This window comes from Coregonus lavaretus (assembly GCF_964263955.1).
Source record: "Coregonus lavaretus genome assembly, chromosome: 40".
NCBI classification, from domain to species: Eukaryota; Metazoa; Chordata; class Actinopteri; order Salmoniformes; family Salmonidae; genus Coregonus; species Coregonus lavaretus.
The window spans coordinates 6,572,593-6,596,690 of NC_140027.1; the positions used below are offsets into that span (position 1 = coordinate 6,572,593).

The window sequence follows — 24,098 nt, forward strand, 5'->3', positions numbered from 1 at the left end:
AGTAGATCCTCTTAAGCTACTTGACAGCTTGGTTAGCCTGATCAAGTCTGTGAGCAGCAGGGTGCTGAATCCACTGGCAAATGTTGATGTACTCAAAGGGCCAACAGATGGATACAGTTGAAGTCGGAAGTTTACATACACTTAGGTTGGAGTCATTAAAACTCGTTTTTCAAACAATTTCTTGTTAACAAACTATAGTTTTGGCAAGTCGGTTAGGACATCTACTTTGTGCATGACACAAGTAATTTTTCCAACAACTGTTTACAGACAGATTATTTCACTTATAATTCACTGTATCACAATTCCAGTGGGTCAGAAGTTTACATACACTAAGTTGACTGTGCCTTTAAACAGCTTGGAAGATTTCAGAAAATGATGTCATTGCTTTAGAAGCTTCTGATAGGCTAATTTACATCATTTGAGTCAATTGGAGGTGCACCTGTGGATGTATTTCAAGGCCTACCTTCAAACTCAGTGCCTCTTTGCTTGACATCATGGGAAATTGTAGACCTCCACAAGTCTGATTCATCCTTGGGAGCAATTTCCAAATGCCTGAAGGTACCACATTCATCTGTACAAACAATAGTATGCAAGTATAAACACCATGGGACCACGCAGCCGTCATACCGCTTAGGAAGGTGACACGTTCTGTCTCCTAGAGATGAACGTACTTTGGTGCAAAAAGTGCAAATCAATCCCAGAACAACAGCAAAGGACCATGTGAAGATGCTGGAGGAAACAGGTACAAAAGTATCTATATCCACAGTAAAACGAGTCCTATATCGACATAACCTGAAAGACCGCTCAGCAAGGAAGAAGCCACTGCTCCAAAACCGCCATAAAAAAGCCAGACTACGGTTTGCAACTGCACATGGGGACAAAGATTGTACTTTTTGGAGAAATGTCCTCTGGTCTGATGAAACAAAAATAGAACTGTTTGGCCATAATGACAATCTTCATGTTTGGAGGAAAAAGGGGAATGCTTGCAAGCCGAAGAACACCATCCCAACCGTGAAGCATGGGGGTGGCAGCATCATGCTGTGGGGGTGCTTTGCTGCAGGAGGGTCTTGTGCACTTCACAAAATAGATGGCTTCATGAGGAAGGAAAATTATGTGGATATATTGAAGCAACATCTCAAGACATCAGTCAGGAAGTTAAAGCTTGGTCGCAAATGGGTCTTCCAAATGGACAATGACCCCAAGCATACTTCCAAAGTTGTGGCAAAATGGCTTAAGGACAACAAAGTCAAGGTATTGGAGTGGCCATCACAAAGCCCTGACCTCAATCCTATAGAAAATGTGTGGGCAGAACTGAAAAAGCGTGTGCGATCAAGGAGGCCTACAAACCTGACTCAGTTACACAAGCTCTGTCAGGAGGAATGGGCCAAAATTCTTATTATTATTCTTATTGTGGGAAGGTTGTGGAAGGCTACCCGAAACGTTTGACCCAAGTTAAACAATTTAAAGGCAATGCTACCAAATACTAATTGAGTGTATGTAAATTTCTGACCCACTGGGAATGTGATGAAATAAATAAAAGCTCAAATAAATCAGTCTCTCTACTATTATTCTGACATTTCACATTCTTAAAATAAAGTGGTGATCCTAACTGACCTAAAACAGGGAATTTGTACTAGGATTAAATGTCAGGAATTGTGAAAAACTGAGTTTAAATGTATTTGGCTAAGGTGTATGTAAACTTCAGACTTCAACTGTACATCAGTCCCAAACCGTACCTTGGTTACCTTTTTGAGTCAAAGGCAGCTGAGCTCCACCTTGCGCCTGAGGATGAAAACAATGTACGAAAGCGGTGTGTAGCCTTCACCATCTCCCTCACTAATGAGTAGAGGGTGAGACTGCCGGACAACATCGAAGCATTGCAGTACACGTCAGTTTTCAATGTGGAGGAAACTCTAACCCACAATAAGAGCCCTGGAGAAATAGAACAAATAGCCAAGCTCCTTGGCTACTCCCCTGCAGAGATAGACAAGATTGTCCAGCAATGGCGTGCCATCCATCTTAGTAAATGGAATGAGACAAAAAACACACTGGGCTTCTGGAGTGAGATTTGGAAGTTCAGGGATGCAGCTGATATCAACCCGTTTCAAGAACTTGCCATGGCTGCTGTGTCTGTGTTGTCCTTGCCACACTCGAATACTGAAGTCGAGAGAGTATTCAGCCAGATGAGTGTGGTAAAAAGCAAACTTAGAAATCGGATGTCCTTGCAGACCCTTAACTCCATCCTGTACATTCGATATGGACTGAAGCTGTCTGGTGAGGCTTGCTATGAGTACCAGCTGCCTGATAATGTTACTCATTTAAGTCAGCTCCCTCAGTTGCTAAACCTGCCATAGAGAGCCTTGACCAAAATGACGATGACCCACTCTTTCTGTGAGCCAGCACAGCCTGTGTGTGTGTGGTGGGGTCTGGGGAAAAAAAACAATTAACCTGAATTAGGGCCAGACTAGTTACCATAATTTTCTCACATTGCCATTGACAGTTTTTTCTAATTGTCTCTTTTTGGTCCATTTAGATTGTTAATGTAGATTGTATACAAAAAAATGTTTAAAATGTTATGGTTAAAAATTTTCATGTTTTACTGTGACTTGTTGTAGGCTCCTAAGTGGACCATAAGGTTAAAAACCAAACCAAACTTAAGAAAACTAAACTAAAAATATATATATATTAAAAATAAATAAAGAACTAAGTAACTCCGCCAGTGTCTCTTTTGGGTCACTTTTGCCGGTCCCAAGCCCGGATAAAGGAGGTTGGTTGGAATTGTGACATAAAAAAAAACAAGAATCGACAGAAGGTTGTTCATTTGTACTTCTAAACATATTTAGGGTGTTTTTTTTACTCACTATTTGTCTCTCCCATAACGTTATTCCTCTCTCCTACAGCGTCCATCACAATTCCATGCACATGGCCAATTATGCAAATTAGGTGATGACGTCATTTAGCGACTTCTAGCGACTTTTAGGACAGCCAATAGCTACTTTCCTTACTGAGGAGTTGGCAACACTGCTCACTCATTACAAGTGACTTGAACCCGAAGCGACATCTGTGTGATTTATTTCTATCAGGTATGAATGCAATTTCTAATGTTTTTGTTAATGTCAGACTGTTACTGTGGGTTATTTGGTCAGCAGCAACGATGTTTAAAACAGTAAATGTGTTATTTGTAAGGTTAGGCCACTTCGAAATTAGCCGTTTTGCTAGCTAGCTTTCTAGAAGGCTGCTCACTTGCACGAGGTGACTTCGTGATCAGAGCGTGCCTGAGAGAGACCGCGCCCACAGCTCCTGTGTGTGTGTGGGTGAATGGGAACAATGGAAAACTTTAGGGAAATGTGAATGTTGTTGTAATCTAAAGCACTAAATACTAATTAATACAAGGTTATACATGTTTTTGTTATTAGGATGAGTTTGCATACTGATAGGAATTAATACATACAGTATGTAATAAATATAGGAACAGTATATACAAGGATAATTCATGGTGATAATAAATAGTGGGATATGTGATGCATTTAAAAAAGGTTAAAAGGTTTGTCATTGCATTTCATAGTGTCAATTTAAAGAGGGACAATAACGGAATAATTGAGCCATTGTAATGTATAAATGAGACAATACTGGTTTATTGAACAATTGTAACAGCTATGTAATTGAAGATAATATATTTTGTACCTATGTAAATGGTTGATGATTTTATATGAAAAGACTCATTACAAGTGACTTGAAGCCGAAGCTACATCTCTGTGTGATTTATTTATAGATTTCCCCCTTTCAGGGGTATAACAAACATTTCGTTTCCAACATCATGAAGACCTCAAACGAATCCTTACTTGTGATGTGTTTAACCACAGTGGATAGAGAGTGGTCCGGCCACAGCTTCGGGGTCTTGTTTACTACACCAATGGGATAATCCCCTCTTACTGAAACGGGGCACTAACTGGCTTGAGATGAGGAGTCGTGCTTCGCCTTACGTCTCTGGGGCTATTTCTGTTGCGTGAAAGCCTGCGTCCTGCTGGTGCAGCAGCGGTGACATTTCTGAGTGCTACCTCACTGTAACTTCACACTAGAACCGTGACAGACGTATGTAGCGCCAAATCATGTCAAAGACACAGCTGCAGCCACATACCTGCAGACTTTTATAATAGAGCTGGTAGTCTGGTGAAATGAAAAAACAGATTTTCTAGAAATAGGTACTCCTCAGGAGTACTAAACTCTGATCCATAATCTGTATGTAGAAGCACTGGAAGACCAGACCATTTATTTGTTCAACAATTTAACAGACCAGGAATCTGGATTAGCGTAGCAGTGCCCTTTGTTAACACACACAATATAATTAGAGTGTAGCAAGCAAGAAAGAGGCTGCGTCTTACAGAGGTCAATTGGGAGAGGTTAGTTTGCACCAATTAGGTAATCCACACCAGCTCTCTCCTCCCACTTGGCAATGCCCACGTCACAAACAACGCATCCTGTCCAAGATACTGAGCCTTGTCCTCAAGCACAAAACTGTAGAGCACGCTCTTCTTTCCAGTAACATTTGCACTCTTCATTTCTCCAAATCAAATTGTAATCAATGAAGTTTAGCATGGGTGGGCTATTACAGTCTGGTCATACAGAAAGGGGGCTTAACACCAGAAGAAATAGAACAAGGGGAAAACATTAAAGTCACTTGTCCACTCTTCCTATGCTAAATGGACAGCAATAGCCTAATGGAACGTAACTTTTCCTGATAAAGCTATGAGAGGAGATTACAAGGGAACAGTGTCTCCTGTCCAAAGGCGCTCTGAAATCACTTCCTGTGCCCTTCACATTTAGCCTACTGCTGACTCCGCAACCTGTACTGAGTGTCCCTGCCTCTCTCGCTCTCTCCTTAACACACAGGCACAATTAAGCCAGCTGCCTCACCTCAGAGGGGATTGGACTAACTTTCCATTAGCACATCACACACTGCAGAAGAAAAGGGGTTGGTTGGATTAGATCATGTCCAGATAACACAACAAGCACCAGTGTCTCCCGGTCAGGGAGAGGAACACAGAAAGCTGGACATTACTTCTGTAGGGAGGATAGGGCTACAATGTGAATGACAAAACGTGTAAGAGTGTGTGTGTATGTGTGTGCGACCACACTTGAGAGATTCAGACATGGTCTGAGACAGAAAGAATGAGTCAACTGACTGGGTCAACACTAATTAGTGACAATACATGAACTTGAAACCCAGTTTTGTGTGTTGCACAAAGGAATGCAAATGTATGGAATGCATGGACCTTTACAGTTTACATGGAGTGAATTGAAACTAATTTTCACCACTAGGGGGATCCTGGCACACCACATCTGGTTACAGCAGCTAAGGCCCTATTTCTCAGGCTGTAAGAACGTCTCATTGACAGTGCCAATCCTAGCAATTCAGCCAGTTCGCACAATTGCAATACGTTTCTACCAATGCTTTGCGCATACAAATGAATAGAGGATCTCTATGGCTTTCTCAAGTCATGTGTAATGGTGATATGGAGGCAGGGCAGAGGCAGATAAGTCCTTACCGTTTACCCTCCAGACAGGGTCACGTCCAGTCCAGTAATCTCCCTATCCAAAGCTCCTCCAGTAACCGAGCTAAGCTCAGCGGCTGCCAAGGGTATAGCTGAGATGTTAACGCTCTTTCTCTCACCAGCTTTCCTATAAAACACCTGACCAGCTCAATGGAGATCAGCAGTGGCAGTTGTGTGAGCTGAAAAGGTGTGTGAGTGTGTACATGCGCTCCTATGTGTGAGCCTGTGTGTGTGTACCTCAGCTCTGTAGGGGAGGAAGAGGGCGCTGGCCAGGTTGCCGGTGATGCCAGAGAGGACGTAGATGATGGAGATGCGGACCCAGCCAGCCAGCTTCTCCAGGTCTCTCATGATGGTCATCTGGAACACTACGGACACCAGGCAGTGGAGGAGGCTTCATAGGGAAAGGGAAGAGGCCAGTCAGAGGACAACGCATGGAAATGTACACACATACTGTAGGCTTATGTTATATTAACCTGTGCACACACACAAACAAACCTGAACACCAGCACGTGCTGTAATCTCCTCACTAAGCACCCATATCTTAATCATGTGGGGGAACCCTCAACACAGTATTTTCTGTTAAGGCCATACTTAGGTACTGTGGGATACAATAGGATATCCCTGAGTTTTCACTGACCATGTAAACTGACAAGGAACAATCAGAGCCGTGTAGTAGGCTACAACTAGGGTTAAACAAAGTATTAAAGAACCAGTTTAGTCTAAAACGTGATTTTCCTGTGTTTTATATATATTTCCACACTATGAGTTTGGAATAATACTGTGAAATTTTGAAAATGACGATAAGGCCCTATTAGTGTAAGCACTGCTTGAAAAGACTGCCTGAAATTTCAGCCTGTTTTGGTGGGATGGAGTTTTGGAATGTCTGGTGACATCACCAGGCGGTAAATGAGTTAATAGACCAATAAGAAAGAGAGTTCCAAAGCACTCTGCCAATAACAGAACATTTTCAGTTTTCCCCTCCCCACTCAGACCACTCCCAGACAAATCACAGTAAGGTACTTAATTGTTACCAAGAAATGATTTGATATTGAGATCAAAACGGCTGCATTGGACCTTTAACAGAGTATAACAGAGATGTTCCTGGCCAGGTCAAGTGGTCAGCAAAAACCCATGACTCTACCTATGGTGTTTGGATTGGCACTAAGTATTGATGTGACTACAGTGAGATGACCTGGGGTCTACATACTCATACTGTAAAGCACTTTAGGCTAAAAACAAGATAATGTATAAAAAGTACTATAGAAATACAGTGTATGATTACCCTGCGTGTAGGAACAAGGAGAGCCACAGCCTGTAGACCTGGTCAGGGACGTCAGGGTTGAGGAAGGGCAGGAGGCCACACACATCATCCAGACAGTGGATCTGTTAACAAAGAGAGACCACAGGATCAGATAGGGAGATGGCTGTCATTCAACGAACCCTGTAAACAACATCCACATAGGACAGACGGACGGACAGACGGACACACACCCACCTACCTGGGAGCAGAGGGTGGCCTCCTCGTGGAAGTAACCGTGCATGAAGGAGCAGTACTCTCTCGTTGTGATCTCACACCGGCCCTTAGTTTCTATGCAGCAGGGTCGTCCCTTGATGTTACAGTCCATGTGTCTGTAGCCTGTCAGGTTCGTCTTGCGGGGGGAGGTGCAGATCTGGGATCAGATGGAGGGAGGGTGAGAAGAAGCTAGTGTTGGTTTCCACTGATCCAAGACCTGAGGTTATGATGGTTCTGTAACCCCTCATCCACTGCTGTATTTTAATACCAGGGGCTTATACTGTACAGTGGGGTACAACATTCTGAATGTATACATGTCATGTATAATGATGTCTGGTCACACAATACATATTAGCAGGGCTGTCAGATGAAGCATAACATTGGAAGATCCTCCTGTCACTCACCGGCCAATGTGTGATGTCATCGGGCCAGATGTGAGGCTCTGCGGAGGCAGGCTCTTCACAGGTCCTGTTTCCAGCATGCATCAGGAAAACAGATAGCAGGAAGACACTTTATGATACCCTCAAGTTACAGTTTTACCTTAACAGGTCAGCACTCCAGTGTGAGTGTGTCTGTGTGTGTGTGTTAGCACTGTATTCAGTATAGTAGAACAGTATCAAAGACAGTACCTGGGGTCCTGGTGACACACAGAGCCTGATGACCTCAGAATATCCACATCTTCATCCTTCCATTTCATGAAGGTGGCCAATGACTCCTACACACAGACCAGAATAAACACAGCCAGACAAAAAAGTTGATAATCTTGTTTCAAGTTTACAACCAGTAATCTCTAGGTGGCAGGAGAGCGTGTGTGAGTGTGACACACAGAGAGAGAGAGCATAAGTGGGAGTACAATGGGGGGTTGTGTGTGTGTGCACGTGCATTGGTCTACTACAGTATTTGTGTGGGCCTACAATAATACATATGCATGTACTGCGTACGTGTGTGTTTGCATACCGAGCAGTCGTTGTTGAGGGTCTGGACACAGCCTGAGTTGTCGTTCTGTACACAGCAGCCTGACTCTCTCTCCTGGTCCTTGGCTTTCTGGATGAGACTGACTATCTGGCTGTCCTTGCGGATACACGGGGAGAACTTGGCCCCAAGGTGGATTAGGTCCTCCTGAGAGGGGGGATAGAACACAGGAATACATTCTTAATCTGGCAACCAGACACATATTTGATCTAGCAACCAAAAATAGTTCACCTAACCTGGGAATCCAATAAAGTTAACCTAACCGGGCAACTCAGAACCAGGGCCAAAAAAAAGAGTTAGGCTTACTGGCCTAGCCTTTGTTTTAGCTGACCGTTAGACCTCTTTTCTGTACTGTAAGTAGTCAAGAGATCATATTTTGATAGTCAACCATGCAAAGGTAGTAGCTAAAGCATCACAGTACAGAACAGACAAAGACACAGTTAGCCACCAAACCCACAGCTCCAGTTATTTGAGTTATAGCCACCCACTAGACTAGTCGTGTGGGACCCTTTACTCTGTTCATATTGTGGCCTATGTGGGATGCTGTGGTGGAGCCATCGTCTTACTTTATTAGAAAACACCCACTTTTTCACTTGACACCCTACATAGAACATAAACTACATAGAACATAAACTGTAACATGGGTTACTGACTGTCAGCCCACCACATTCTCTGAAATGAACATTCTGTATCACTGTTGAAGTGGATCTGAACCTGACAAGCGTGAAGTTTCTCAAGGCAAAGTGAAGTCAGTAAGTGTGAACGAGTCAGTAAGTACTTTAGTACAGTCAGTAAGTACTTTAGTACAGTCAGTAAGTACTTTAGTACAGTCAGTAAGTACTTTAGTACAGTCAGTAAGTACTTCAGTACAGTCAGTAGGCACACTAGTAAGTACACTACAGTAAGTGAGTAAATAACTAGTTAATAAGTACTAGTGAGTGAGTCCAGAACCTCTTTAGCGTGTCCTGTTGAAGGCTAAGTTCGCCTCCCACCTAGCACCTACCAACACCACTGCAGATGTAGACCATCAAAACTAAAAGACCCCAAATGTAAGACTGAAAAGACATACAGCATGTATGACATGTGAGATAGAAGAGCAGTGACTCACAGAGCCAGGGCCGATCCAGAAGTTCTCCTGCTGGATGAACTTGACACTCTCATAGACGCCCTTGTTCTTCAACACCTATGGAGGGAGACCAAGAAAACACAGTCAGGAGAAACAGCTCAATAGATCACTAAGGTAGCCATTGTGGATCAAAAGGAGCTATGCCAGAAGCCATCACAGAAACCATTGGATCACAGAAGCCATTTTGGATCCAATTAGGCGGTGCAGTTGCCTAGGCCCTATGGGACTCCTCACCAGTTCAGAGGTAGAGTGTTGGGCGAACCCCACAGGGGCAAAGCCATAGGTAGCACAGGCCAGGATGGTGATGACCACGTGGACAAAGGTGATCCAGTAGGTGAAGTACGGTCTGAGGGAGACGACACAGCAGGGTTGTTTTACTTATTTGGATTGGATCATTTGAAAATGTACACAACGATATCACCGCAGGGCGAAAATCACATGTATGAAATAAAGTTTCCTTTGTGGTTCTCACAGATGAATGAATGCCCACTAAATATGTACTAGGTGTGGATTGTGTGTGTGTGTGTGTGTGTGTGTGTGTTTGTCTGTACGTGTTCTTATGCATGCGTTTCCCTTCCCGCCTCACCTGTGGCTGCTGAAGTCGTCCAGCTGTTTCTGCACCTGGCTGCTGATGCTGTGGCGGTAGTGGCGGTTGAGCCACTTCCCCACCACGCCCATGCCGAACTGCCGCTTGGGCTTGTCAAAGGCAAAGTGCTTGACCTGGGAGGCGATACGACGGCCCCGCTGCTGTGGCCCGGCCTTCTCAATATGCACGGTGGGGGTTTTAGACAAATCCCTACTGGGGGGGGGGGAGAGAGACAGAGACACACAGAGGCAGAGAGAGAGAGAGACACACAGCGAGAGAGAGACACAAACAGACAGAGAGAGACACACAGGGAGAGAGACAGAGACACAGAGAGAGAGACACAGAGAGAGAGACAGAGACACAGAGAGAGAGACACAGAGAGAGAGAAAGCCAACGAGACTTTATCAATCTACGTCTTTTAATCGCTCTCCCCATCCCTCTAATGTAGGCTACTTACAGGCTCTGGTAGGGCTCATGGTGGTCTCCGTAGGAAGCCGACATAGGGGGAGACTCGAACACATCATCAGCCATGGAGTACAACTCCTCATGGGCATCCACCTGAGAGAGAGTTGACGTGGGGAGTATGTTATTGAGAGGCCCACAGAAAACAAATCTCTTCTCAACTTTCTAATGTAGAAAATGCCATCCACCATTCTGCACTCATCATTCCATCTACAATCCTCCCCTACACACCATCATCCCCCTCTACCTGTCCATATATACAGTGGGGAGAACAAGTATTTGATACACTGCCGATTTTGCAGGTTTTCCTACTTACAAAGCATGTAGAGGTCTGTAATTTTTATCATAGGTACACTTCAACTGTGAGAGACGGAATCTAAAACAAAAATCCAGAAAATCACATTGTATGATTTTTAAGTAATTAATTAGCATTTTATTGCATGACATAAGTATTTGATCACCTACCAACCAGTAAGAATTCTGGCTCTCACAGACCTGTTAGTTTTTCTTCAAGAAGCCCTCCTGTTCTCCACTCATTACCTGTATTAACTGCACCTGTTTGAACTCGTTACCTGTATAAAAGACACCTGTCCACACACTCAATCAAACAGACTCCAACCTCTCCACAATGGACAAGACCAGAGAGCTATGTAAGGACATCAGGGATAAAATTGTAGACCTGCACAAGGCTGGGATGGGCTACAGGACAATAGGCAAGCAGCTTGGTGAGAAGGCAACAACTGTTGGCGCAATTATTAGAAAATGGAAGAAGTTCAAGATGACGGTCAATCACCCTCGGTCTGGGGCTCCGTGCAAGATCTCACCTCGTGGGGCATCAATGATCATGAGGAAGGTGAGGGATCAGCCCAGAACTACACGGCAGGACCTGGTCAATGACCTGAAGAGAGCTGGGACCACAGTCTCAAAGAAAACCATTAGTAACACACTACGCCGTCAAGGATTCAAATCCTGCAGCGCACGCAAGGTCCCCCTGCTCAAGCCAGCGCATGTCCAGGCCCGTCTGAAGTTTGCCAATGACCATCTGGATGATCCAGAGGAGGAATGGGAGAAGGTCATGTGGTCTGATGAGACAAAAATAGAGCTTTTTGGTCTAAACTCCACTCGCCATGTTTGGAGGAAGAAGAAGGATGAGTACAACCCCAAGAACACCATCCCAACCGTGAAGCATGGAGGTGGAAATATAATTCTTTGGGGATGCTTTTCTGCAAAGGGGACAGGATGACTGCACCGTTTTGAGGGGAGGATGGATGGGGCCATGTATCGCGAGATCTTGGCCAACAACCTCCTTCCCTCAGTAAGAGCATTGAAGATGGGTCGTGGCTGGGTCTTCCAGCATGACAACGACCCGAAACACACAGCCAGGGCAACTAAGGAGTGGCTCCATAAGAAGCATCTCAAGGTCCTGGAGTGGCCTAGCCAGTCTCCAGACCTGAACCCAATAGAAAATCTTTGGAGGGAGCTGAAAGTCTGTATTGCCCAGCGACAGCCCCGAAACCTGAAGGATCTGGAGAAGGTCTGTATGGAGGAGTGTGCCAAAATCCCTGCTGCAGTGTGTGCAAACCTGGTCAAGACCTACAGGAAACGTATGATCTCTGTAATTGCAAACAAAGGTTTCTGTACCAAGTATTAAGGTCTGCTTTTCTGATGTATCAAATACTTATGTCATGCAATAAAATGCAAATTAATTACTTAAAAATCATACAATGTGATTTTCTGGATTTTTGTTTTAGATTCCGTCTCTCACAGTTGAAGTGTACCTATGATACAAATTACAGACCTCTACATGCTTTGTAAGTAGGAAAACCTGCAAAATCGGCAGTGTATCAAATACTTGTTCTCCCCACTGTATATATCACTACATACGCCATCACATATGTCTCACTCCAACAGTACAGTATCTGGCTTTCTTAACTTCCAAGAAAATCTCAAGACAACTTCTAGTCACCCTTCTGCACCCTCATCACTCCACTAACTGTAGCACCTACTATTCTTCCCAACCCTCATCCCACATAGCCCTCAATACCCCATACATATCTCCAGACTACATCCCTTCATCTCTCTTACTCCAACGGTACATTACTTTGGGGGCTGGACTGTGATTAATCTGGTAGCACATACAGACTGCTGGAAGAGAGAGAAGGAGACCCAAAATAGCCACCTGACATTTTGTGTTAATTATCTAAATCTGTGTGAGCTAGCACGGTAGCTAGGCTGAGACTGGCTGATTTCACCTGGAACACAGAGCACAGACAGAGACATATAAAAAGAGACAGAGAGAGACATATAGAAGAGACAGAGACGTATAGAAGAGACAGAGAGATATATAGAAGAGACAGAGAGAGACATATGGAAGAGACAGACAGATATATAGAAGAGACAGACAGATATATAGAAGAGACAGAGAGACATATAGAAGAGACAGAGAGAGACATATAGAAGAGACAGACAGATATATAGAAGAGACAGAGAGAGACATATAGAAGAGACAGAGATAGACATATAGAAGAGACAGAGAGAGATATATAGAAGAGACAGAGAGAGATATATATAGAAGAGACAGAGAGAGATATATAGAAGAGACAGACAGATATATAGAAGAGACAGAGAGAGACATATAGAAGAGACAGAGATATATAGAAGAGACAGAGAGAGACATATAGAAGAGACAAACAGAGACATATAGAAGAGACAGACAGAGACATATAGAAGAGACAGAGAGAGACATATAGAAGAGAGACAGAAGAGTCAGACAGATTTATAGAAGAGACATAGAAGAAACAGAGAGATATATAGAAGAGACAGAGACATATAGAAGAGACAGACAGATATATAGAAGAGACAGAGAGAGACATATAGAAGAGAGAGAAATATATAGAAGAGACAGAGAGACATATGGAAGAGACAGAGAGAGACATATAGAAGAGACAGAGAGAGACATATAGAAAAGACAGACAGATATATAGAAGAGACAGAGAGAGACATATAGAAGAGACAGACAGATATATAGAAGAGACAGAAAGAGACATATAGAAGAGAGAGAAATATATAGAAGAGACAGAGAGACATATGGAAGAGACAGAGAGAGACATATAGAAGAGACAGGGAGAGACATATAGAAGAGACAGGGAGAGACATATAGAAGAGACAGAGAGACATATAGAAGAGACAGAGAGAGACATATAGAAAAGACAGACAGATATATAGAAGAGACAGAGAGAGACATATAGAAGAGACAGACAGATATATAGAAGAGACAGAGAGAGACATATAGAAGAGAGAGAAATATATAGAAGAGACAGAGAGACATATGGAAGAGACAGAGAGAGACATATAGAAGAGACAGACAGATATATAGAAGAGACAGAGAGAGACATATAGAAGAGAGAAAAAAATATAGAAGAGACAGAGAGACATATGGAAGAGACAGAGAGAGACATATAGAAGAGACAGAGACATATAGAAGAGACAGACAGACATATAGAAGAGACAGACAGACATATGGAAGAGACAGAGAGAGACATATAGAAGAGACAGACAGATATATAGAAGAGACAGAGAGACATATAGAAGAGACAGAGAGAGAGATATAGAAGAGACAGAGACATATAGAAGAGAGACAGAGAGACATAGAAGAGACATAGAAGAGACAGAGATATATATGGAAGAGACAGAGAGAGACATATAGAAGAGACACAGAGAGACATATGGAAGAGACAGAGAGAGACATATAGAAGAGACAGAGAGAGACATATAGAAGAGACAGAGAGAGACATATGGAAGAGACAGAGAGATATATATATAGAAGAGACAGAGAGATATATATATAGAAGAGACAGACAGATATATAGAAGAGACAGAGATATATAGAAGAGATAGAGAGAGACATATAGAAGAGACAAACAGAGACATATAGAAGAGACAGACATAGACATATAGAAGAGACAGAGAGAGACATATAGAAGAGACAGACAGATATATAGAAGAGACAGAGAGAGACATATAGAAGAGAGAGAAATATATAGAAGAGACAGAGAGACATATGGAAGAGACAGAGAGAGACATATAGAAGAGACAGAGAGAGACATATAGAAAAGACAGACAGATATATAGAAGAGACAGAGAGAGACATATAGAAGAGACAGACAGATATATAGAAGAGACAGAGAGAGACATATAGAAGAGAGAGAAATATATAGAAGAGACAGAGAGACATATGGAAGAGACAGAGAGAGACATATAGAAGAGACAGAGAGAGACTTATAGAAGAGACAGACAGACATATAGAAGAGACAGAGAGACATATAGAAGAGACAGAGAGACATATAGAAGAGACAGAGGGACATATAGAAGAGACAGAGAGAGACATATAGAAAAGACAGACAGATATATAGAAGAGAGAGAGAGACATATAGAAGAGACAGACAGATATATAGAAGAGACAGAGAGAGACATATAGAAGAGAGAGAAATATATAGAAGAGACAGAGAGACATATGGAAGAGACAGAGAGAGACATATAGAAGAGACAGAGAGAGACATATATAAGAGACAGACAGACATATAGAAGAGACAGACAGACATATGGAAGAGACAGAGAGAGACATATAGAAGAGACAGACAGATATATAGAAGAGACAGAGAGACATATAGAAGAGACAGAGAGAGAGATATAGAAGAGACAGAGAGAGACATATAGAAGAGAGACAGAGAGACATAGAAGAGACATAGAAGAGACAGAGATATATATGGAAGAGACAGAGAGAGACATATAGAAGAGACAGAGAGAGACATATAGAAAAGACAGACAGATATATAGAAGAGAGAGAGAGACATATAGAAGAGACAGACAGATATATAGAAGAGACAGAGAGAGACATATAGAAGAGAGAGAAATATATAGAAGAGACAGAGAGACATATGGAAGAGACAGAGAGAGACATATAGAAGAGACAGAGAGAGACATATATAAGAGACAGACAGACATATAGAAGAGACAGACAGACATATGGAAGAGACAGAGAGAGACATATAGAAGAGACAGACAGATATATAGAAGAGACAGAGAGACATATAGAAGAGACAGAGAGAGAGATATAGAAGAGACAGAGAGAGACATATAGAAGAGAGACAGAGAGACATAGAAGAGACATAGAAGAGACAGAGATATATATGGAAGAGACAGAGAGAGACATATAGAAGAGACAGAGAGAGACATATGGAAGAGACAGAGAGAGACATATAGAAGAGACAGAGAGAGACATATAGAAGAGACAGAGAGAGACATATGGAAGAGACAGAGAGATATATAGAAGAGACAGAGACATATAGAAGAGACAGACAGATATATAGAAGAGACAGAGAGAGACATATAGAAGAGAGAGAAATATATAGAAGAGACAGAGAGACATATGGAAGAGACAGAGAGAGACATATAGAAGAGACAGAGAGAGACATATAGAAAAGACAGACAGATATATAGAAGAGACAGAGAGAGACATATAGAAGAGACAGACAGATATATAGAAGAGACAGAAAGAGACATATAGAAGAGAGAGAAATATATAGAAGAGACAGAGAGACATATGGAAGAGACAGAGAGAGACATATAGAAGAGACAGGGAGAGACATATAGAAGAGACAGGGAGAGACATATAGAAGAGACAGAGAGACATATAGAAGAGACAGAGAGAGACATATAGAAAAGACAGACAGATATATAGAAGAGACAGAGAGAGACATATAGAAGAGACAGACATATATATAGAAGAGACAGAGAGAGACATATAGAAGAGAGAGAAATATATAGAAGAGACAGAGAGACATATGGAAGAGACAGAGAGAGACATATAGAAGAGACAGACATATATATAGAAGAGACAGAGAGAGACATATAGAAGAGAGAAAAATATATAGAAGAGACAGAGAGACATATGGAAGAGACAGAGAGAGACATATAGAAGAGACAGAGACATATAGAAGAGACAGACAGACATATAGAAGAGACAGACAGACATATGGAAGAGACAGAGAGAGACATATAGAAGAGACAGAGACATATAGGAGACAGAGAGACATAGAAGAGACATAGAAGAGACAGAGATATATATGGAAGAGACAGAGAGAGACATATAGAAGAGACACAGAGAGACATATGGAAGAGACAGAGAGAGACATATAGAAGAGACAGAGAGAGACATATAGAAGAGACAGAGAGAGACATATGGAAGAGACAGAGAGATATATATATATAGAAGAGACAGAGAGATATATATATAGAAGAGACAGACAGATATATAGAAGAGACAGAGATATATAGAAGAGACAGAGAGAGACATATAGAAGAGACAAACAGAGACATATAGAAGAGACAGACATAGACATATAGAAGAGACAGAGAGAGACATATAGAAGAGACAGACAGATATATAGAAGAGACAGAGAGACATATGGAAGAGACAGAGAGAGACATATAGAAGAGACAGAGAGAGACATATAGAAAAGACAGACAGATATATAGAAGAGACAGAGAGAGACATATAGAAGAGACAGACAGATATATAGAAGAGACAGAGAGAGACATATAGAAGAGAGAGAAATATATAGAAGAGACAGAGAGACATATGGAAGAGACAGAGAGAGACATATAGAAGAGACAGAGAGAGACATATAGAAGAGACAGACAGACATATAGAAGAGACAGAGAGACATATAGAAGAGACAGAGAGACATATAGAAGAGACAGAGAGACATATAGAAGAGACAGAGAGAGACATATAGAAAAGACAGACAGATATATAGAAGAGACAGAGAGAGACATATAGAAGAGACAGGGAGAGACATATAGAAGAGACAGGGAGAGACATATAGAAGAGAGAGAAATATATAGAAGAGACAGAGAGACATATGGAAGAGACAGAGAGAGACATATAGAAGAGACAGACAGATATATAGAAGAGACAGAGAGAGACATATAGAAGAGACAGAGAGAGACATATATAAGAGACAGACAGACATATAGAAGAGACAGACAGACATATGGAAGAGACAGAGAGAGACATATAGAAGAGACAGACAGATATATAGAAGAGACAGAGAGACATATAGAAGAGACAGAGAGAGAGATATAGAAGAGACAGAGATATATATATAGAAGAGAGAGAGAGACATATAGAAGAGACAGAGAGAGACATATAGAAGAGACAAACAGAGACATATAGAAGAGACAGACAGAGACATATAGAAGAGACATATAGAAGAGAGACATAGAAGAGTCAGACAGATTTATAGAAGAGACATAGAAGAGACAGAGAGATATATAGAAGAGACAAACAGATATATAGAAGAGACAGAGATATATATATAGAAGAGACAGAGAGAGACATATAGAAAAGACAGACAGATATATAGAAGAGACAGAGAGAGACATATAGAAGAGACAGAGAGAGAGATATAGAAGAGACAGAGAGATATATAGAAGAGACATACATATATATAGAAGAGACAGAGAGAGACATATAGAAGAGACAGAGATATATATATAGAAGAGAGAGAGAGACATATAGAAAAGACAGACAGATATATAGAAGAGACAGAGAGAGACATATAGAAAAGACAGAGAGAGACATATGGAAGAGACAGAGAGAGACATATAGAAGAGACAGAGAGAGACATATAGAAGAGACAGATAGAGACATATGGAAGAGACAGAGAGATATATATATAGAAGAGACAGAGAGATATATATATATAGAAGAGACAGACAGATATATAGAAGAGACAGAGATATATAGAAGAGAGAGAGAGACATATAGAAGAGACAAACAGAGACATATAGAAGAGACAGACATAGACATATAGAAGAGACAGAGAGAGACATATAGAAGAGAGACATAGAAGAGTCAGACAGATTTATAGAAGAGACATAGAAGAGACAGAGAGATATATAGAAGAGACAGAGACATATAGAAGAGACAGACAGATATATAGAAGAGACAGAGAGAGACATATAGAAGAGAGAGAAATATATAGAAGAGACAGAGAGACATATGGAAGAGACAGAGAGAGACATATAGAAGAGACAGAGAGAGACATATAGAAAAGACAGACAGATATATAGAAGAGACAGAGAGAGACATATAGAAGAGACAGACAGATATATAGAAGAGACAGAGAGAGACATATAGAAGAGAGAGAAATATATAGAAGAGACAGAGAGACATATGGAAGAGACAGAGAGAGACATATAGAAGAGACAGAGAGAGACATATAGAAGAGACAGAGAGACATATAGAAGAGACAGAGAGACATATAGAAGAGACAGAGAGACATATAGAAGAGACAGAGAGACATATAGAAGAGACAGAGAGAGACATATAGAAAAGACAGACAGATATATAGAAGAGACAGAGAGAGACATATAGAAGAGACAGACAGATATATAGAAGAGACAGAGAGAGACATATAGAAGAGAGAGAAATATATAGAAGAGACAGAGAGACATATGGAAGAGACAGAGAGAGACATATAGAAGAGACAGAGAGAGACATATAGAAAAGACAGACAGATATATAGAAGAGAGAGAGAGACATATAGAAGAGACAGACAGATATATAGAAGAGACAGAGAGAGACATATAGAAGAGAGAGAAATATATAGAAGAGACAGAGAGACATATGGAAGAGACAGAGAGAGACATATAGAAGAGACAGAGAGAGACATATATAAGAGACAGACAGACATATAGAAGAGACAGACAGACATATGGAAGAGACAGAGAGAGACATATAGAAGAGACAGACAGATATATAGAAGAGACAGAGAGACATATAGAAGAGACAGAGAGAGAGATATAGAAGAGACAGAGAGAGACATATAGAAGAGAGACAGAGAGACATAGAAGAGACATAGAAGAGACAGAGATATATATGGAAGAGACAGAGAGAGACATATAGAAGAGACAGAGAGAGACATATGGAAGAGACAGAGAGAGACATATAGAAGAGACAGAGAGAGACATATAGAAGAGACAGAGAGAGACATATGGAAGAGACAGAGAGATATATAGAAGAGACACAGAGACATATAGAAGAGACAGACAGATATATAGAAGAGACAGAGAGACAAATAGAAGAGACCGAGAGACATATAGAAGAGACAGAGAGATATATAGAAGAGACAGAGAGAGACATATGGAAGAGACAGACAGATATATAGAAGAGACAGACAGATATATAGAAGAGACAGAGAGACATATAGAAGAGACAGAGATATATATAGAAGAGACAGAGAGAGACATATAGAAGAGACAGAGAGACATATAGAAGAGACAGAGAGAGACATATAGAAGAGAGAGAAATATATAGAAGAGACAGAGAGACATATGGAAGAGACAGAGAGAGACATATAGAAGAGACAGAGAGAGACATATAGAAAAGACAGACAGATATATAGAAGAGACAGAGAGAGACATATAGAAGAGACAGACAGATATATAGAAGAGACAGAGAGAGACATATAGAAGAGAGAGAAATATATAGAAGAGACAGAGAGACATATGGAAGAGACAGAGAGAGACATATAGAAGAGACAGAGAGAGACATATAGAAGAGACAGCGAGAGACATATGGAAGAGACAGAGAGATATATAGAAGAGACAGAGAGAGACATATAGAAGAGACAGAGACATGTAGAAGAGACAGAGAGAGACATATAGAAGAGACAGACAGATATATAGAAAAGACAGAGAGAGACATATAGAAGAGACAGAGAGAGACATATAGAAGAGACAAACAGAGACATATAGAAGAGACAGACAGAGACATATAGAAGAGACATATAGAAGAGAGACATAGAAGAGTCAGACAGATTTATAGAAGAGACATAGAAGAGACAGAGAGATATATAGAAGAGACAAACAGATATATAGAAGAGACAGAGATATATATATAGAAGAGACAGAGAGAGACATATAGAAAAGACAGACAGATATATAGAAGAGACAGAGAGAGACATATAGAAGAGACAGAGAGAGAGATATAGAAGAGACAGAGAGATATATAGAAGAGACATACATATATATAGAAGAGACAGAGAGAGACATATAGAAGAGACAGAGATATATATATAGAAGAGAGAGAGAGACATATAGAAAAGACAGACAGATATATAGAAGAGACAGAGAGAGACATATAGAAAAGACAGAGAGAGACATATGGAAGAGACCGAGAGAGACATATAGAAGAGACCTGTTAGTTTTTCTTCAAGAAGCCCTCCTGTTCTCCACTCATTACCTGTATTAACTGCACCTGTTTGAACTCGTTACCTGTATAAAAGACACCTGTCCACACACTCAATCAAACAGACTCCAACCTCTCCACAATGGACAAGACCAGAGAGCTGTGTAAGGACATCAGGGATAAAATTGTAGACCTGCACAAGGCTGGGATGGGCTACAGGACAATAGGCAAGCAGCTTGGTGAGAAGGCAACAACTGTTGGCGCAATTATTAGAAAATGGAAGAAGTTCAAGATGACGGTCAATCACCCTCGGTCTGGGGCTCCGTGCAAGATCTCACCTCGTGGGGCATCAATGATCATGAGGAAGGTGAGGGATCAGCCCAGAACTACACGGCAGGACCTGGTCAATGACCTGAAGAGAGCTGGGACCACAGTCTCAAAGAAAACCATTAGTAACACACTACGCCGTCAAGGATTCAAATCCTGCAGCGCACGCAAGGTCCCCCTGCTCAAGCCAGCGCATGTCCAGGCCCGTCTGAAGTTTGCCAATGACCATCTGGATGATCCAGAGGAGGAATGGGAGAAGGTCATGTGGTCTGATGAGACAAAAATAGAGCTTTTTGGTCTAAACTCCACTCGCCATGTTTGGAGGAAGAAGAAGGATGAGTACAACCCCAAGAACACCATCCCAACCGTGAAGCATGGAGGTGGAAATATAATTATTTGGGGATGCTTTTCTGCAAAGGGGACAGGACGACTGCACCGTTTTGAGGGGAGGATGGATGGGGCCATGTATCGCGAGATCTTGGCCAACAACCTCCTTCCCTCAGTAAGAGCATTGAAGATGGGTCGTGGCTGGGTCTTCCAGCATGACAACGACCCGAAACACACAGCCAGGGCAACTAAGGAGTGGCTCCATAAGAAGCATCTCAAGGTCCTGGAGTGGCCTAGCCAGTCTCCAGACCTGAACCCAATAGAAAATCTTTGGAGGGAGCTGAAAGTCTGTATTGCCCAGCGACAGCCCCGAAACCTGAAGGATCTGGAGAAGGTCTGTATGGAGGAGTGGGCCAAAATCCCTGCTGCAGTGTGTGCAAACCTGGTCAAGACCTACAGGAAACGTATGATCTCTGTAATTGCAAACAAAGGTTTCTGTACCAAGTATTAAGGTCTGCTTTTCTGATGTATCAAATACTTATGTCATGCAATAAAATGCAAATTAATTACTTAAAAATCATACAATGTGATTTTCTGGATTTTTGTTTTAGATTCCGTCTCTCACAGTTGAAGTGTACCTATGATACAAATTACAGACCTCTACATGCTTTGTAAGTAGGAAAACCTGCAAAATCGGCAGTGTATCAAATACTTGTTCTCCCCACTGTATATATCACTACATACGCCATCACATATGTCTCACTCCAACAGTACAGTATCTGGCTTTCTTAACTTCCAAGAAAATCTCAAGACAACTTCTAGTCACCCTTCTGCACCCTCATCACTCCACTAACTGTAGCACCTACTATTCTTCCCAACCCTCATCCCACATAGCCCTCAATACCCCATACATATCTCCAGACTACATCCCTTCATCTCTCTTACTCCAACGGTACATTACTTTGGGGGCTGGACTGTGATTAATCTGGTAGCACATACAGACTGCTGGAAGAGAGAGAAGGAGACCCAAAATAGCCACCTGACATTTTGTGTTAATTATCTAAATCTGTGTGAGCTAGCACGGTAGCTAGGCTGAGACTGGCTGATTTCACCTGGAACACAGAGCACAGACAGAGACATATAAAAAGAGACAGAGAGAGACATATAGAAGAGACAGAGACATATAGAAGAGACAGAGAGATATATAGAAGAGACAGAGAGAGACATATAGAAGAGACAGAGAGAGACATATGGAAGAGACAGACAGATATATAGAAGAGACAGACAGATATATAGAAGAGACAGAGAGACATATAGAAGAGACAGAGAGACATATAGAAGAGACAGAGATATATATAGAAGAGACAGAGAGAGACATATAGAAGAGACAGAGAGACATATAGAAGAGACAGAGAGAGACATGTAGAAGAGACAGAGAGAGACATATAGAAGAGACAGACAGATATATAGAAAAGACAGAGAGAGACATATAGAAGAGACAGAGAGAGACATATAGAAGAGACAAACAGAGACATATAGAAGAGACAGACAGAGACATATAGAAGAGACAGAGAGAGACATATAGAAGAGAGACATAGAAGAGTCAGATAGATTTATAGAAGAGACATAGAAGAGACAGAGAGATATATAGAAGAGACAGACAGATATATAGAAGAGACAGAGATATATATATAGAAGAGACAGAGAGAGACATATAGAAAAGACAGACAGATATATAGAAGAGACAGAGAGAGACATATAGAAGAGACAGACAGATATATAGAAGAGACAGAGAGAGACATATAGAAGAGACAGATAGAGATATATAGAAGAGACAGAGAGAGATATATATAGAAGAGACAGAGAGAGATATATAGAAGAGACAGACAGATATATAGAAGAGACAGAGAGAGACATATAGAAGAGACAGAGATATATAGAAGAGACAGAGAGAGACATATAGAAGAGACAAACAGAGACATATAGAAGAGACAGACAGAGACATATAGAAGAGACAGAGAGAGACATATAGAAGAGAGACAGAAGAGTCAGACAGATTTATAGAAGAGACATAGAAGAGACAGAGAGATATATAGAAGAGACAGAGAGAGACATATAGAAGAGAGAGAAATATATAGAAGAGACAGAGAGACATATGGAAGAGACAGAGAGAGACATATAGAAGAGACAGAGAGAGACATATAGAAAAGACAGACAGATATATAGAAGAGACAGAGAGAGACATATAGAAGAGACAGACAGATATATAGAAGAGACAGAAAGAGACATATAGAAGAGAGAGAAATATATAGAAGAGACAGAGAGACATATGGAAGAGACAGAGAGAGACATATAGAAGAGACAGGGAGAGACATATAGAAGAGACAGGGAGAGACATATAGAAGAGACAGAGAGACATATAGAAGAGACAGAGAGAGACATATAGAAAAGACAGACAGATATATAGAAGAGACAGAGAGAGACATATAGAAGAGACAGACAGATATATAGAAGAGACAGAGAGAGACATATAGAAGAGAGAGAAATATATAGAAGAGACAGAGAGACATATGGAAGAGACAGAGAGAGACATATAGAAGAGACAGACAGATATATAGAAGAGACAGAGAGAGACATATAGAAGAGAGAAAAATATATAGAAGAGACAGAGAGACATATGGAAGAGACAGAGAGAGACATATAGAAGAGACAGAGACATATAGAAGAGACAGACAGACATATAGAAGAGACAGACAGACATATGGAAGAGACAGAGAGAGACATATAGAAGAGACAGACAGATATATAGAAGAGACAGAGAGACATATAGAAGAGACAGAGAGAGAGATATAGAAGAGACAGAGACATATAGAAGAGAGACAGAGAGACATAGAAGAGACATAGAAGAGACAGAGATATATATGGAAGAGACAGAGAGAGACATATAGAAGAGACACAGAGAGACATATGGAAGAGAC

General features: G+C 41.3%; 1 protein-coding gene across 1 annotated transcript in view; it reads right to left on the reverse strand.

Annotated features, from left to right (window-relative positions):
• The window catches only part of LOC311113749 (inactive rhomboid protein 2-like), a 55,374-nt gene that overhangs the window by 6,209 nt on the left and 25,067 nt on the right, over positions 1 to 24,098 (reverse strand). The window contains exons 8-17 of the mRNA XM_084157051.1: positions 10,207 to 10,307; positions 9,750 to 9,959; positions 9,398 to 9,509; positions 9,146 to 9,220; positions 8,023 to 8,184; positions 7,695 to 7,780; positions 7,470 to 7,533; positions 7,052 to 7,222; positions 6,835 to 6,935; positions 5,790 to 5,943 (exon numbers count right to left, since the gene is read on the reverse strand). Of these exons, the coding sequence (XP_084013177.1) occupies positions 5,790 to 5,943; positions 6,835 to 6,935; positions 7,052 to 7,222; positions 7,470 to 7,533; positions 7,695 to 7,780; positions 8,023 to 8,184; positions 9,146 to 9,220; positions 9,398 to 9,509; positions 9,750 to 9,959; positions 10,207 to 10,307 (1,236 nt within the window). The remainder of the gene's footprint in view (positions 1 to 5,789; positions 5,944 to 6,834; positions 6,936 to 7,051; positions 7,223 to 7,469; positions 7,534 to 7,694; positions 7,781 to 8,022; positions 8,185 to 9,145; positions 9,221 to 9,397; positions 9,510 to 9,749; positions 9,960 to 10,206; positions 10,308 to 24,098) is intronic.